Raw genomic sequence first — 13,226 nt, forward strand, 5'->3', positions numbered from 1 at the left:
TCTGAACACAGGTGAGGGAAGGAACAACCAACGTGGGAGGCCGGAAGGGGCCCAGACAAAGCAAGAAGTCGTTGCAAGCGTGCCACGTGTTCTGTGGACAAGTCCACACAGCCCATAGGAAACAGGGACAAGTAATTACTCCCACTCTCACCAAGCAACCAACCAGAGGACTCCCCTGCTTTTCTAATTGCCAGGCAATCTCCTTCCATGTTGGCATTCGTCCCTTGACAACTGCTTCAATATTTTTTTACAAATCCAGCTGGAATCATTAACTGACATGCATGCACACACACTGAGGTTTCATGATACTTCCTGTTCTCAGGTAATCAAACGCTACAGCCTTTGGCTTTAGATGAATTTCCATCTCGCCCCATATGTCCAATCATGACAAGGGATCTGCCTCAAAATATCCCACCTGCCAAAGCGTCAAGTAGCTTTTGGCACATAATTTTCCCAGCCCAACAGGTCTTTATTGCTTATTTACAAAGTTAACAAACCCTAACCTAGAGCTTCTTATATGGCAAGTAGAATCAACGGCTGCTAATTCAGGATTTTTGTTTTTCTTAGATTTAATTTGGTTTAACGTCTTTGCTGAGCTTAAGAAATACCTTAAAAGATTTGCATTTATAAAGCGCTTTACAACTTCAGTCACTCCTTATGGTCATGCAAACCTCTCAAAAGGTGTCATCTTTCCCCTATAGACTAATTTTGACTATTTCTGTTCAGCAAGAAAAAGAGGACATTTGCTAGAAAGAGAATAGCTCTATGGTCGCAGTAAATATTTACTCTATAAATTGAACTTCTGTTTATCTGTGTGATCCAGGTTATTCTCTCCTTGTTTCTTTCAAGAGTGAAAGATACCAATGTTAGGAATTCGGGTGTAGTGGGGGGCAGGAGGGGTGAGAAAATAATTGCATATAATTTATCTCTGCCCTGACATCCCCTCGCTGACGTAAAAATGCACATCCTATTATCAGCTTTCAAAGTTTTTTTTTTTTTTTTGGCTTGTCCGATTCTGCAATCCTGCCAATACAAACCTCTTTCCCAGAACCGAGAGATTACTTAAAATGCAATCTTGGTTTTCTGAAATTTGATTCCTTGGATCAAAACCTAAATCTGAAGTCTTTGTTCATCAACATCTTAATTTTGCCACAAGTGCAGTTTTTATCTTCCAGTTCCCTACTCATTTTGGAGGATGCGCTGCCCGTGGCTTGCATTGGGCACATCAGCTTCAGGCACCCTTGAGTTCACTTCCTGAATCCTGCCATCACATTGCCTCTCCTAGATGGGTGCCCCTACTCAAAGCTCTGGCACCTCAAATCTGGTAGCCACAGTCCCGTAAGCGCTTCCTTAATATGAAGAAGTCTCAGGATTCGTTTTACAACTTCCCCATTAGACAAAGCATGTCCCCAGAATCAAGGTTCTTTCTCGGCTTTCACGTCTGCGGCCACCTCAGTCCCGACCACCCGGCTGGTCTGTGACTAACCTCTTCCTCTCGTAATGTAGTTCTCCTTTTTCTTGGTACTTTGACTACCACCTGGCTCCAGCCACACTTGAGCTCCTTCCCCCTGGCCAGCTGGGTGGAATTCATGGCCTCACTGCCACGTCCCGCTCGGGCTTCCTAGGGCCCTGACCACCAGCAGCTGCCTTGCCATGCAGCCCCAGCCGCCAACTGCACTGGGTTCCCTGGCTTTCTTCACCAACCTCAGCCCTCTGCAGCCCCGGAGGGATTTAGGCCACTGCGGTGGGAGCCTAGAGCCCCACCTGCAGGGCTGGGAGAATGCTGATTCTTGTGACAAAGGAAGTCTTCTCATCGGACACCTCAAAAGTGGTAGCACTAATCCCTCAGGTGCCTCTGAACACACGGGCAGTGGGACCCATCTCCCCAGCGGTTACCAAGGACGGAAGGCAGGGCTCTCCCGGATGAGTCTCCTATTCCTTATTGACAGATCTGCTTTTAGGGCTCTGGAAAACCCCTGCCTAGAATTCCTCAGCCGCTTAAAGGTGATGGCAGGCACCAGAGCCCTTTAATCATATCCATTTCATTTTCATCAAAAATGTTTATCTGGGTATTGCATAGATTCCAATCCAAATCAAGTTCAAGTTCCCTTGGAGAGGGGGGATCTATTTCTTCACCACCTTCAATCTGGGCTAAGCATAGAGTGGTTTCTGACCCACAGGGGCATACACGTGACTCTGTGCCTGTTTCAATCCTTCATTTAAAAGAACTGCCAGCTGGCCCCTGTCCCCCTCTTGGAACCCAGCTGCCATGTTGTGAGGAGACCCAAGCAGGCCCAGAGACAGGCCCAGGCAGAAGAGAAGACAGATGATCTCCCAGTCCACACGTCAGCACCGCTTTGCCAGCCATGTGATGAAGCCATTAGAAGTGGATCTTCTCGCTCCAGTCATAAGACACAAGTCTTCCCCCATGAGCTCTGCCCCAAACTGCAAAATCGTGCACAACTAAGATTTCTTCAAGCCTCTAAATTTGGGGGCAGCTTGTTACACAGCCACAGAGGGTCCCAACAAAACAAAACAAAACAAAACAAAAAAAGGCTTCAGACAAAGCACTTAAAGCAGTTCCTCAAATCCTATGTGTGTAAAAAGGGAAAGGGAGAGAAGAGGCAAGGTGTTCATTCATCCAAACATCTGTAGAACACCTATGATGTGCCAGACTCTGTGACAGGTCTTCACACTGCCCCTCTGGTGCTGAAACAGACTTCAAACAACTCATTAGAATGAAGTTGATTCTACAAAAACAAAGGAGTATAAAGAGGCATGAAGGGGTGTGGGAATACTAGGTGATCTCACAGGCCCTTCCAACTCTGCTATTTTGTCACTTGATGATGAGCCCTGCATAGATCTGTGAGATGGCCACACAGGACCATCCATGCAGAGAACCTTCTACACAAATCTGTTTGGAGTGTCAGTGAAAATGTGGGGTTTCCAGAGCTACCCAACAAGTTACTGGTGAAAGCACTCAGAGAATTGCCTCTATAGCCTACGTTCTGAAGTGGAATCACCTCATGAAAGCGGCTTTGAAAAAAAGAGATAAGGAAAGAGTAAGGGAAGTAGGATTTCCAGGGGCAACTAAGGTTTCAGAGTAAATAGCAACAGGACAATGTTACCTGTTCGTTGTTTAATGTTTAAAAGGCAAAAAAATCTAAGTTGATTGCTTCAGACAAATCATCCTTAAGAATATTTTTTTTTATGCCCAGAGGTTTTAATGATCACCAGGAAAGAAGTCTTAAAAGAGAAATTTTTATTTTGCTGCATACATAGGTAGCTGTCCACCAGACAAGCAGATCCAGTAGACAGCTCTTCCATAAAGATTAGTGAATTCAGGTCCTACCTTGATAATGCTGTGCCTTAAGAGCTCTTTCTCCCCAAATCTGAATGATTCCAAGAACTAAGAGATGTGATTGTGATAGTGAAGCAAGGTTAAAACTACATACTGGTCCCACATTAGCAAGAAAAAGAGAATGGAGTGCTAACCAAAAACTCATGGCAATGAGGAAGTGGAATATAGAGCCTTCCCTCGACAAGGTTTGGGAGAATTTAATGTAGTGCTGCTTAAAGTGAACTTTTTTTTTTATTAAAAGATTTGAGAGAGAGCATGAGCTAGGGTAGGGGTGCGGGGGAGAGGGAGAAGGAGTCTCTCCACGGAGCAGGGAGCCTGATGGAGGGCTCGATCCCAGGACCCTGGGATTGTGACCTGAAGCAGAAGGCAGACGCTTAATGGACTAAGCCACCCAGGCACCCTGTACTTGATTTTCTGAAGACTTGGTTTGGCTGGTGTTGGAGTCCTTCCTTAACCTAACATTAGAAAAAGAAAAACATCCTTTGATTCTCTGATAAGGATAGCTAATAGCCAAGAAAAGAGACTAGCCAATTCATGTTTCTCAGATTTTCCTTTTGCATTACCGTGGTTAATGCTAAGGATTAGTTTGCTCTGGTTAAAGTGTTCAAACTTGATATAATCCATTTGTGGTCATGGATCAACAAAAAGGTTTTGAATGCCCATAGGTAGAGGCAATATTACCATCTCCTAGAATCATCTCACAGGATCTTAAACAGCTATTGTTCCAACTAAAGACACAAAAGGGACACATTCACGAATTTCCTGTTTTTCTATCTTAAAGTTCTCACACATGCAAAACAGCTCACACCCTAGCCCAGCTCTAGCTCTAGATTTCCTAATCATGCATCCCTCACACCCAAATCTCCTCTCTCTCTGTCTCTCTCTCTCATGCAAGCATTCCTGGAGCATTGTAAGCAGAGGTCAGCACCCCAGCAGCTGACCAAGGCTGGCTGCCCTCACCAGCGGGACCAGCAGATTACAACCAGAAACGGATTCAAGTCACTCCCCGTTGTTGAGGATGTTATGGAGTCAGTGCGAACATTACTGCCAAACAGTCAATGATTCCTGTGGCTGGAGGGACCCTCTAGAAGGGGTCAGCTCACAAGTCCAAGCCAAGGAGAGAGGCCCCTTGTTTCTGACACCCAGGATGACACCGGGCCCTTTCACAGTTTTTCCTGCCCCTGAAACGCCTAGTGAACAACAGGCTGAATCTGACCCCACGGTGACCTCCAGACTGTGTTGAGGCTCTTGGGCAATGAGAGATATGGCACTCAAGGGGCCCCTGAAGAGTTTTATTAGCTCTGCTTTCAGGTGAGGAGGAGCAACCAATCATCAAAAAAGAATGTCAACTTTGCCCCCCCAAGACGTTAAAGCAAAACCAGTGTTTAAGAGAAAAATTACTGTGACAAGAAACTCTCCTGTACAGCAAAGACCTGTTGTGAGAAATGCAAACGAACTGTATTCAGATCTGTGGATATTATAGAAAAGGTCAGTCCTACAACTGTTGCCCATGATCAATTGACCTGAGATTTAGGGTCCACAAGTATGAACCACACACACCCCCTTGCCTTACAAATTCTCTTACATGTATCCCAATTGAAAATACATCCAAAAACTAAAAATAATTACCCTACAGTCTACTGCAACTACCCGACCTGCAGGGAAACTGGGATTGGGGGGGACAGAGGGTGGACTAAATCACCAAATCTAGAAAGAAGGCCAGAAAGAAGGTAAGAAATGATGAGCAGACACTGAGAACAAGGAAAGAAAATTTGGTAAAGGATATGACTGGCCAGAAACTTACTTCCCCAGGGACAAAACTATGTCCCATAATGCTCAAATAGTATGGCTCCAACTATGGAGCCATGGGGCACCCTCCACTCTTTCCTTCGGCCACAAGTTTTCTAAGGAGTACACAAAGAGTGGATACAACCAGGCAGACACTCCCACCTGAATTTCATGGATACTCTGGGTTCATCTAATGCACTCACTGACTGCGCCAATACCATGCAAGTCAGGCCAGACCTCCTCTCCCTAGTCAGCATTCTAGCCCCCTTCATCCCAAACCTGGGCTTCATTTTTAAAACAAAGGCAACCGAAACAACACACTTCAGGTGATGGTGGGTTACAGCTGCCACATAGAAATAAACGACATGAAGGACCAGAGGAAGACTCTCTGCAAGATAAACACCTTTAAGTGTTGGATTTTTAAGTGACCTTACAAGGTAAGTCACAGGCTTCTCCTTCAATAGGGTGAGCCATGGAGCGGGATCCTAGGTCCTATTTTCGATATGGAACCTCTCCCTGCTTGTAAAATCAGCAAAATAAAATCACTTAGGTCTTCCTGCCTCTTCCCCTAACCTGTTTTCAAGTTACGCCCTCCCCCTCTTAGCATCTCCCCAGCTTCTACATCCAGGGGAAGCCACTGGGATTAGGAAATGCCTCTACCTCATTCACCAACACTCACAAGGCTACTCCAAACCCGGGGCAGGGACAGCGCAGCAGCAGACACAGGGCACCAGGCAGGGCCGACTGCATTCCCTGCTGGATACCAGCCACAGACCTACTCGGGTTTCCCCCGTCCACACCCCCCTCTCTTCCCCATCTCCAACCCTCTCCCCCCCAAAGCGAGGGCTCCAGCCTTTCATTTTCCCTCCACGGTTGGTAATCTGACATCACCTCTATCTGCCTTCCGGCTGTTTTTACGCTGGTCTCCTTTTCTTCCCCTTTCCTCTCTTCAGCCATACTCAAGAAGCACAGACTATTTATTCTACTTTTGCCCCCAAAATAGCTCAGTGATGGTGCCAGGAGGAAAACCCACAGCCACCAAGCCTCCTGTCTTTCGAACATCCAGTTTCGTAGGTTTCCCATCGCCACTTTTCAGGTATTCAAAGCGGGGGGGGGGGGGGGGGGCAGGGGAGGGGGGATGTGCCCGAGGCATCCCTAGTCATCAAAAACGGTGGAAAGGGGCATCTTACCGCTCACATATTTGCATACCGTTTGATGTAGCTTTAATTTCAAAGCTAGTCTCCAACACTCAAGTGGATATGTTACTGTGAGAGCCAGGAATTGCAAATGCGCTTGCCTCAAAGACTCAGGAGTCCAGTCCCGGGCAGGAAATAAAGTTCTAAGCGGCTTTGATGTGCTTCCTCCCCACTTCCCTCCCCAGCGCGGGTCATTCATCTCCGCCGACGAGAGACCACCGTGCCCGAACTTAACCAAACGCATCGCACGTGGGAGCCAAGTGGCAGACTTCATAATCCACTGAGCTCCCCAGCCCCACCAAATTAGTTACCATCGGCTGCGGCTCAGCTTGGGATCCCCGACTGCTACGAAAAGGAATGTTGAACATAAACTGGGGGAACCGGGGCGGGAAGGGACGGGGTACCCAGATTCGCGGAGAGCAGAACGCCTTGGCGCCGTGGTGAGAGCTCGTTTCTTTTTGAAACCCCTCATCTCAGACTTAAATATCAAAAGCCAGTTCAGGTCATTTCCTGAGTAACACTACAAGTTAAAACAAGATCTAAAAAAAAAAAAATCTATTAATCTTTAATTGCGCTGCCTCCAGCCTGGGAGCACGAGGGGGGTTGGGTGTAGGGCTGGGGGAGACTGGTAGAGTTGTCGAAAATCAAATGCCTAAGAAGCCAGAGCTCCCGACCTCAGCTGTTCCTTACCTCGCTCAGCTCCGCCGAGGAGTCGTTTCCGTATTTCATGGCAACTCCAGAATTCATGACTGCACTTTTCAGAGCCGAGCTCCTCCTTCTCCGGGTCTCGGAGCTTCTGACTTGGGCTTACCAGGTTCGAGATCCACCGCTTGGTCCCTTCTGGCACATTTTAGTCTAGACAGCCATTTTCACCCAAGACCGTGGGGAAGCCCCAAGGAAGGATGCAAGCTCTCCTGGAAGGCACAGAGCCGGCTCGCGTTTCACGGACGAGCCATTGCTGCAGGAGGCTCGGTGGCGTGGCGCGCTCGCAGCTGCTGCAGCGGCCGAGCCGGCGCGGGGACCCGCCCGCGCGCGCCCACCGCCCGGTCCCGGGGCACTGCCACCCTGGGCGACGCCTCGCCGCTCTTACGGGGCCTCGCCGCTCCCCACTACCCGTCTGCAGGCCACCTCCCAGCAGGATCCGGCACCCCAGAAGGCTTCGGCGAGCTCCCGAAGAAACCAGGGCGGCGGGGCGAGGGAGACCCGCGCCTCGGGCTCCAGGGAAGGAGAGAGCGAGCTAGAGAGAGCCGGAGCGGGGCGGCACTTCACGCCGAAGTTTCCCTTTTGAATCGTCTGGAGTTGTAAGTGGTTTCTGATTGAACACAGCTGTCTAGCTGCGCGGTGCGCGGAGGAGGCGGGGCCAGAAAGAGAAAGGGTGGGGGGAGAAGGGAGGAGGCCAAGCAGAGGGGACCGTGCAGGGAGAGCAGGCATCCTTCCAGCTCTCTGCGATAGTAATTACAGGACCAAGTCCAGAAGGAAGAGAAGAAACAGGAAAAGCCACCTGAGTAATGGTGCAGAAAAAAAATTTTTTTTAATTCCTCCTAGAAGCCACTTTCCATGATTTAATAAGGTCAAGACCAATCTGAACAATGTACATCAGGCAGCGCTGTGCACTTCCCATGGTACATTAAGATTTTACAAGAGTGTGGGGCGGTCATTTTCCCTGAACGGTTTAAAGTCAACAGCGAGGGTGTAAATTCACTGTCAAACTCCTTCTCTGTCGCTGGGGCAGATTACATTTTCTGCCCGTCCATAATAAAGATGAAGATGCCCCATCCCTTGAAAGATATAAAATAGGCTTCAATCTCCCATCCTACCCAACCCCAGACCATCCTTTTAAGTATTACATTTCCTATCCTCCTCAACCCCCATACCTTCCTTAAAAATCTTACTGCTCATCTGAGCAGAGCTGGCTTTATATTTCTGGGGTTTGTAGTATGAATCAGAAAAGATTCAACGGACTGTTCTACCCAGTGGACTCCTGGAATCAGAGCTCCCCTCAGCTTTGAGTTTCCTCAGGGTAAAAGCATCCCTGTCTAGGGAGGTGGGAGAGGAGGGATTTTCTCTCCATAAAGCTTAAAGTCCCACTGAACTTGAAATACACCGAAAAATATTCTGATCCTTAGAACAGGTCTGCAGCGTTGCTTAGGAGGCCTCATCAGTCTCTTTATCTACACAATGGGAACAAAATGTCTCCATCCCCAGTGATGGACTTGGCATTTCCTTGAACCTTCTATGAAAAAGCCATTGTATTGTTAATTTTCAAGGTCTTTTTTTTTAATCAAATAGGATGTTTATTTTGCTTTTTTTTTTTAAGATTTTATTTATTTATTTGACAGAGAGAGAGACAGCAAGAGAGGGAACACAAGCAGGGGTAGTGGGAGAGGGAGAAGCAGGCTTCCGGCTGAGCAGGGAGCCCAATACGGGGCTCGATCCCAGGACCCTGGGATCATGACCTGAGCCGAAGGCAGACACCCAACGACTGAGCCACCCAGGTGCTCCCCTATTTTGCTCTTTAAGAAGGAGCAAAGAGCTTGACCATTTGCATTTATCTTCTTGCCCGGCTGCCTTCCTGCTGAGTTCATTCATTGCCTGATGGAGGCACTACTGGGACAAAGAAGAGTTTGCTGCTTTGGGGAGCCCTGGGTCCAAAGTTCTGGGGGACTGCCAGACTAGAGCACATTTGGGAGAAACTCTGCTGCATGGGGAGGGGTTAGGAAGCCACATCTATTTTTCTTATTTACTCATTAAAACCTACTGAGAACTGGGGCACCTGGCTGACTCAGTTGGTGAAGCATGCAACTCTTGATCTCGGGGTTGTGAGTTCGAACCCCACGTTGGGTGTAGAGATTACTTAAAAATAAAATCTTTAGGGGAACCTGGGTGGCTCAGTCAGTTGAGCGTCTGACTTGATTTTGGCTCAATTTGTGGTCTTGGGGTCATGGGATGGAGCTCCAAGTCAGGTTCCACACTCAACAGGGAATCTGCTGGAGATTCTCTCTCTCCCTCTGCTCCCCCCACCCAGGGCTGACCCCCCCCTCACCCATGTGTGGCACTCTCATGCTCTCGCTCTCTCTCAAATAAGTCAATCTTTAAAAATAAAAATTAAAAAATTAAATCTTTAAAAATCATTTACAAAACACCTATTGAGAACTGAGTGGGTGCTTTAAGATGCAGATGGTGGTGAATATAAAAATATAAAGGAGACTCAAGCACTAACCCTGCCCCTAAGGTGTTTATAGTCTCATAAAACATAAAGAAGATGACAGTTCTAGATAGTAAATGAAACTTACCATGAAAGCAATACAAATAAAGATCTATTGCAGTTCAGAGGAGGAAATGGGATTTGGGCTGGGCTGAATTGGAGGAGAACTGTGAAGGAATCTTCGGACAGGCAGCCCGTGAGTTGATCTCTGAGGAATGGCTGAGTACAGCACAGACGGCGAGTGAGACGAAGTACCCCAAGCAGGGGGACCACTGTGAGGGAAAGTACAGATGGAAGCCGGGATCTGCCAGGCATGTGTTGAGAATGGCAGGTGTTCCATTTTGGAGTGGAACCTGGATTAGGTAAGTGAGTCCAAACCAGATCGTAGACAGTTTTGAGTGACAAGCTAAAGAAATGGGACTTCTGATAGGCAATGGGGAGCCACTAAAGGTTTCTGAGCACAGAAATAATAGGATCAGAGCTGTGCTTTGAGACATTTCAATGGTTCTGTACCACACTCATGAGTGACTCACATGAATTCGAATAGACTATGGTGAGTGTGATGCTGGTGTTTAAAGAAACATATTTTTCATACTAGATGGCCCCTAAAAGCAAGCAGATGACTTCATCTGGTGTTCAACCAAAAGAAAGTGATCTGTTCCAAGACTGGAGGAAAAACTGGCAGTGTTGAACTTCTTAAGAAGCAGTATGAATGCAGATTCTACTTTATGGACAATATAAGGCATTTTCAAGAGTAATGTTGACTATATGGAATTTTTTTCTTAAACAGTGACTTTATTTTTTTTAAGATTTTTTATTTATTTATTTGAGAGAGAGAGCATAACTGGGGAGGAAGGTCAGAGGGAGAGGGAGAAGCAGACTCCCCACTGAGCAGGGAGCCTGATGCGGGGCTGAATCCCAGGACCCAGACACCATGGCCTGAGCCGAAGGCAGACGCCTAACCACCTGAGCCACCCAGTTGCCCCAAACAGTGACTTTAATACTTAACCACTGCAGAAGCTGCACTCCACGACAGTCAGGCAACAGTGAAGGTAGTAAGTTGAAGGTGGGAACTGAACATGCTGATTGGACTATCCCAGTAGTCTAGCAAAAGGCTACAAAGGCCTGAATTAAGTTGGGGCAGTGCAAATGGAGGGGAGGGGACAGATGTAAGAGATTCTATGGAAGAGAGTAGACAGAAAGTGGTAGAAAAAGGAGAACTTAAATATGACTTGTAGATCTAGAATGTGGCTGAATGGGGTTACCAGGCGATGTCCTCAACAAAAATAGGAATTCCAAAAAAGGAATAGGTTACAGAGGAAACTATGTTTGAGATATCCTAAGTCTGAGGTGGCAACTGGGTATTCAAGGGGAGGCATTCAGCAGGAAGCTTGACATGGAGCTACACAGCTACATCAAGGCTCAGATGGAGATGAAGACTTGAGGTGACCCCTATTAGAACAATCAATAAAACCATGAAATCAGTTAAGGTTGCCAGGGAAGAGAGGACAGAGAAAAGAGATCCGAGGACATTATCTTAAATAAGAGGGTCTTTTCATCCAGGGAAAGAATAAAAGAGGAAATGGTGGGGAAAGCCGGTTAGAGAAATAGAAAGATAACCAGAGGAACTCTGAGTATGGGAGTCGAAGGGAGATGTTGTCAAGACAGAAGAGGCAGCATCTGTATTATAAGCGAGAGAGGGGGCAGAAGCCTGAAAACTGGTAAAAGAGCATTTAAAGACATGAATGTCCTTCAAAGAGAAATGTCTACAAAGCTAAGGAGACAGAATGCAGATTACCACAGGGAACGGGGAAGAACTGGGGGCAGTAACCATGCACAACTCTTGCCATAAATTTGATGGTGTCAGGAAATTGGGAGATGGGAGAGTTTCTTAGAGCAGGTAAGCAGCACTGACTAGGGGGCAGGAGGGGCAGATTTGTAGTCTGCGGCTAAAGGAAACCCGAGAGAGAGAGAGAGAGAGAGAGAGAGAAGGGGGATGGAGCCAAGTTCCTGAAAAAGGAGGGAGGGAAGGGGCCAAGGACCCAAACCATGAGATTCGCTTTGGATAGGCTTGGGGAGGCAGAGGGTTCTGATGTTTCTTCGCCATTCTTCTTCAGCAGGAAAAGTTGCAAGAGCTGGAGAATTTACAGACTAGTAGGGAGAAGACTTCAGGCATACATACCAACTAACAGCACTTATTTCAAGAGTCATCCAAGTTCCTCTTTGTGATTGTGGAGGGGTAATGAAGACTAATAATAGCTTATAATTAAATTTTACCTTAAGGAAGGGAAGACCATAGAGTTGTCTGTCAATGCAAGAATAGAGCAGCTGTGATCCCAACCTCTAAAATTGTCCCAGCATGGGTGAAAGGCTGCTGGGACACACCGAAACCCAGTAGTATGTAGAGAACAGTTTCATGCAATGAAGGGGAGTCCAAATTTGTTTTCTTCTAATCTAAGACTCCATGAAAGTCTAGAATTTAAATATTTTGTGATTTTTCTTAACCTCTTAGTCTAGTCAGAAATCAGACTGGGAATCTCTACTCTCAAGAAAGCTAAGACAGTGCTGTACCCAAGACTACAGCTGGGTCAACATCCTAAGTACCTGGGGAGTGCAAAGAACACCTCAGCATGTCATGTCAACACACCAGAGGGAAATAAAGCCCCAAGTGCATTTCCAGCGTCCTAAGAAAAAGGCCTCAAGATTAGCACTCACCGTAGTTTACCAAGTATACAACTGTGAATGCCTGCAAATCCTTCCATATTGTGGCTGCCTCAACACGATCCCTCTCAAAGAGCTTCTCCAAGCTCTGCTTCAACAGAGAGTAGCTCCTCTCAAGAGGCGCGAGCAGGAGGTGGCAGAGGTGTTTATCAGGATCAGAGAGCAGGTCTGGGAGGAGGAGGAAAACCTGCTTTCCAACTGGGCGATACCCTGAGTTCCCTTCCTTCCTGGGCCTTGTCTGCCCTGGAGGCTAATCTCTTCCCATCTGATCTCTGGGCAAAGAGGCAGCAGCAGGCCTGGGAAAGTTTCCGGGAAAGCAGAGGTGGCCGTGTGCATGAGCGGACGTGTCTGGGTGCGGGTTGCACGCTCTAGCCACCCCAGCACTGCCTTTCTGCTGGCGGGGGCAGTCTGGCCCCTCTATGTATGGCTGTTGACCTCAGTGAATTTCTACACAGTCAGGATAATATTCTGGGTCTTGTCTATACCCTCTTCTGGTAATAAACATCAGATTAATCAAAGCAATCTTGGGTAAAAGTCTTGAACCTCCACCATTCAGGAAACGGACTGAAACTTTGGGACTGGCTGACCTATGCCCTCCGTCTCTCCCCACTAGGGTGTTCAAACCCCCCCCCGCCCCCCCCCGCCCCCCCGCGCTGTGCTAAGTCAGGCTTGTCCTCCTCCGGGCCACACAAGGACCCAAACTCCAAACTGTCCCCTTGCCCCTTGAGTCTCTTAACCTAAACACAATGTTGATACCTCAGATTTTAAGAAGAAAGCAGTCTAGTTAAGCTAATTCACACAAAGGTGAAAAATACTCATAATCTTCTCAACCAAGCCCAAAGCATTTGCATTGTAGAAAGAGAATGCTTTTAAATAATGCTCAATTGGTGGGATTTCCTGAAGAAGTAAGTGACTTTTCAGGGGAGAGGGAGATTCTGAACCTGTGGGGATGCAG

The 13,226-nt window shown here is 47.4% G+C and overlaps 1 protein-coding gene across 3 annotated transcripts in view; it reads right to left on the reverse strand.

Moving 5' to 3' along the window:
- Window positions 1-13,226, reverse strand: part of MCC (MCC regulator of Wnt signaling pathway) — a 388,904-nt gene that overhangs the window by 246,334 nt on the left and 129,344 nt on the right. The window contains exon 1 of one of the 3 annotated variants that reach the window (XM_028102839.2): window positions 7,036-7,120. The exons of the other annotated variants lie outside the window; for them this stretch is intronic. Within the exon in view, the coding sequence (XP_027958640.1) occupies window positions 7,036-7,092 (57 nt within the window). The 5' untranslated portion in view covers window positions 7,093-7,120. Of the gene's footprint in view, window positions 1-7,035; window positions 7,121-13,226 lie in introns of those variants that run through there. 3 annotated transcript variants of the gene reach the window in all.

Source organism: Eumetopias jubatus, unplaced genomic scaffold, assembly GCF_037043125.1.
Source record: "Eumetopias jubatus isolate StellerSeaLion01/CBP00866 unplaced genomic scaffold, mEumJub1_p1.0 scaffold_5, whole genome shotgun sequence".
In the NCBI taxonomy this organism is placed as follows: Eukaryota; Metazoa; Chordata; class Mammalia; order Carnivora; family Otariidae; genus Eumetopias; species Eumetopias jubatus.